The following is a 1,206-nucleotide window of genomic DNA, read 5'->3' as shown; positions in this document are numbered from 1 at the left end:
TTGATTAATGACACAATCAACATAACCATAAAAAAACAATAAATCATTATTAGTTTCACAATCATTGATTGTTCAATGACTATATTTTTAATATACATTATGTCACTTGTAGGAGTCGAATCTAGGTTGGGAAGATTTTATTCCTTCCTCCAAATCACCCAAAATAACCCAAATTAACGATTAAAATTACTAAAAGAATAAACATCTCTTAATAAAATCTCTCTTTATAAAAAAAATGGTTGTAATCCATTAGACTATTAAAATTTAGTAAAATATATCAAAATTTGAATTTATAATAAACTTGAAAAAAAAACTATAACAGATTAAATGAACAAGAAAATAACAACAAACCTACACACTACAAAACTATTATTGAAAAGAGTAAATAAATGCAACCCTTTGGTATAAAATTAGAAAGTGAGTAAATAAATGCAACCCTTTGGTATAAAATTAGAAAGTAATAACAAACTCACACACTACAAAACTATTATTGGAAAAGTAAATAGATGCAACCTATTAATACAAAACTAGAAAATAACAACAAACCCACACACTACAAAACTATTATTGAGAAAAATAAATAGATTAAACCCATTAATATGTATTTTCTCTTAAAAACTGAAACCCACCGGATCATTGACAACCTGTTGAACCATTCTAAAACTCTAGTCATACACTGAAAGGGTGCATTAATTCAAGATCTACAAGGTGACAATAGTACAACAACTCAAGATCTCACAGCTTTTGTGTCAGAAGCAACTGTTACATTATCATCCTCATCAGAACCAACTTTCCATCCCTGAAACAACTGCTTCTCCTTCATATTCTTCTGTTGATCCTCTTTGTTGGCACTGTTGTTCATGGATTCACTCATATTCGATCCCTTGTCGACTTCTTGTTGCGCGTACAGAGCTCGGTTGGTGTATGCAATAGCCAACAGTGTTGTCACAGATGCCATTCCCAATCTAATTGAAATGACCAAAACACAATTTTAGAAATTCGCAGCAAGAGAATAGCTGGATACCCTCAATGAAGAGATAGCAATGGTTTTATAATTAGAGAGGAGGGGAGAAGGTTGATGAGGAGGAGACTCGGAGCGCAAGAAAATAGAGATCAAATCTTCCTTTCAGTGGTAGCTGGTAAATTTGTGCAAGTGGTAGGTACTCCCTTCCAATAAGAGTCAGTAAACGAGATCAGGGAGTTGGA

General features: G+C 32.5%; 1 protein-coding gene across 1 annotated transcript; it reads right to left on the bottom strand.

Annotated features, from left to right (window-relative positions):
• Positions 1-625: 625 nt before the first annotated feature.
• On the bottom strand, positions 626-958 carry LOC149164077 (uncharacterized). Its single transcript, XM_089430847.1, has one exon. It carries the CDS (start codon positions 956-958, stop codon positions 728-730), a length of 231 nt encoding a protein of 76 aa, XP_089286973.1. The 3' UTR covers positions 626-727.
• Between the last annotated feature and the right edge of the window lie 248 nt (positions 959-1,206).

This window comes from Pinus tabuliformis, chromosome 5_1 (assembly GCF_031772625.1).
Source record: "Pinus tabuliformis cultivar Carrire ecotype Pingquan chromosome 5_1, CPIR1, whole genome shotgun sequence".
NCBI lineage: Eukaryota > Viridiplantae > Streptophyta > Pinopsida > Pinales > Pinaceae > Pinus > Pinus tabuliformis.
This window is presented reverse-complemented; position numbering and strand designations above follow the sequence as displayed.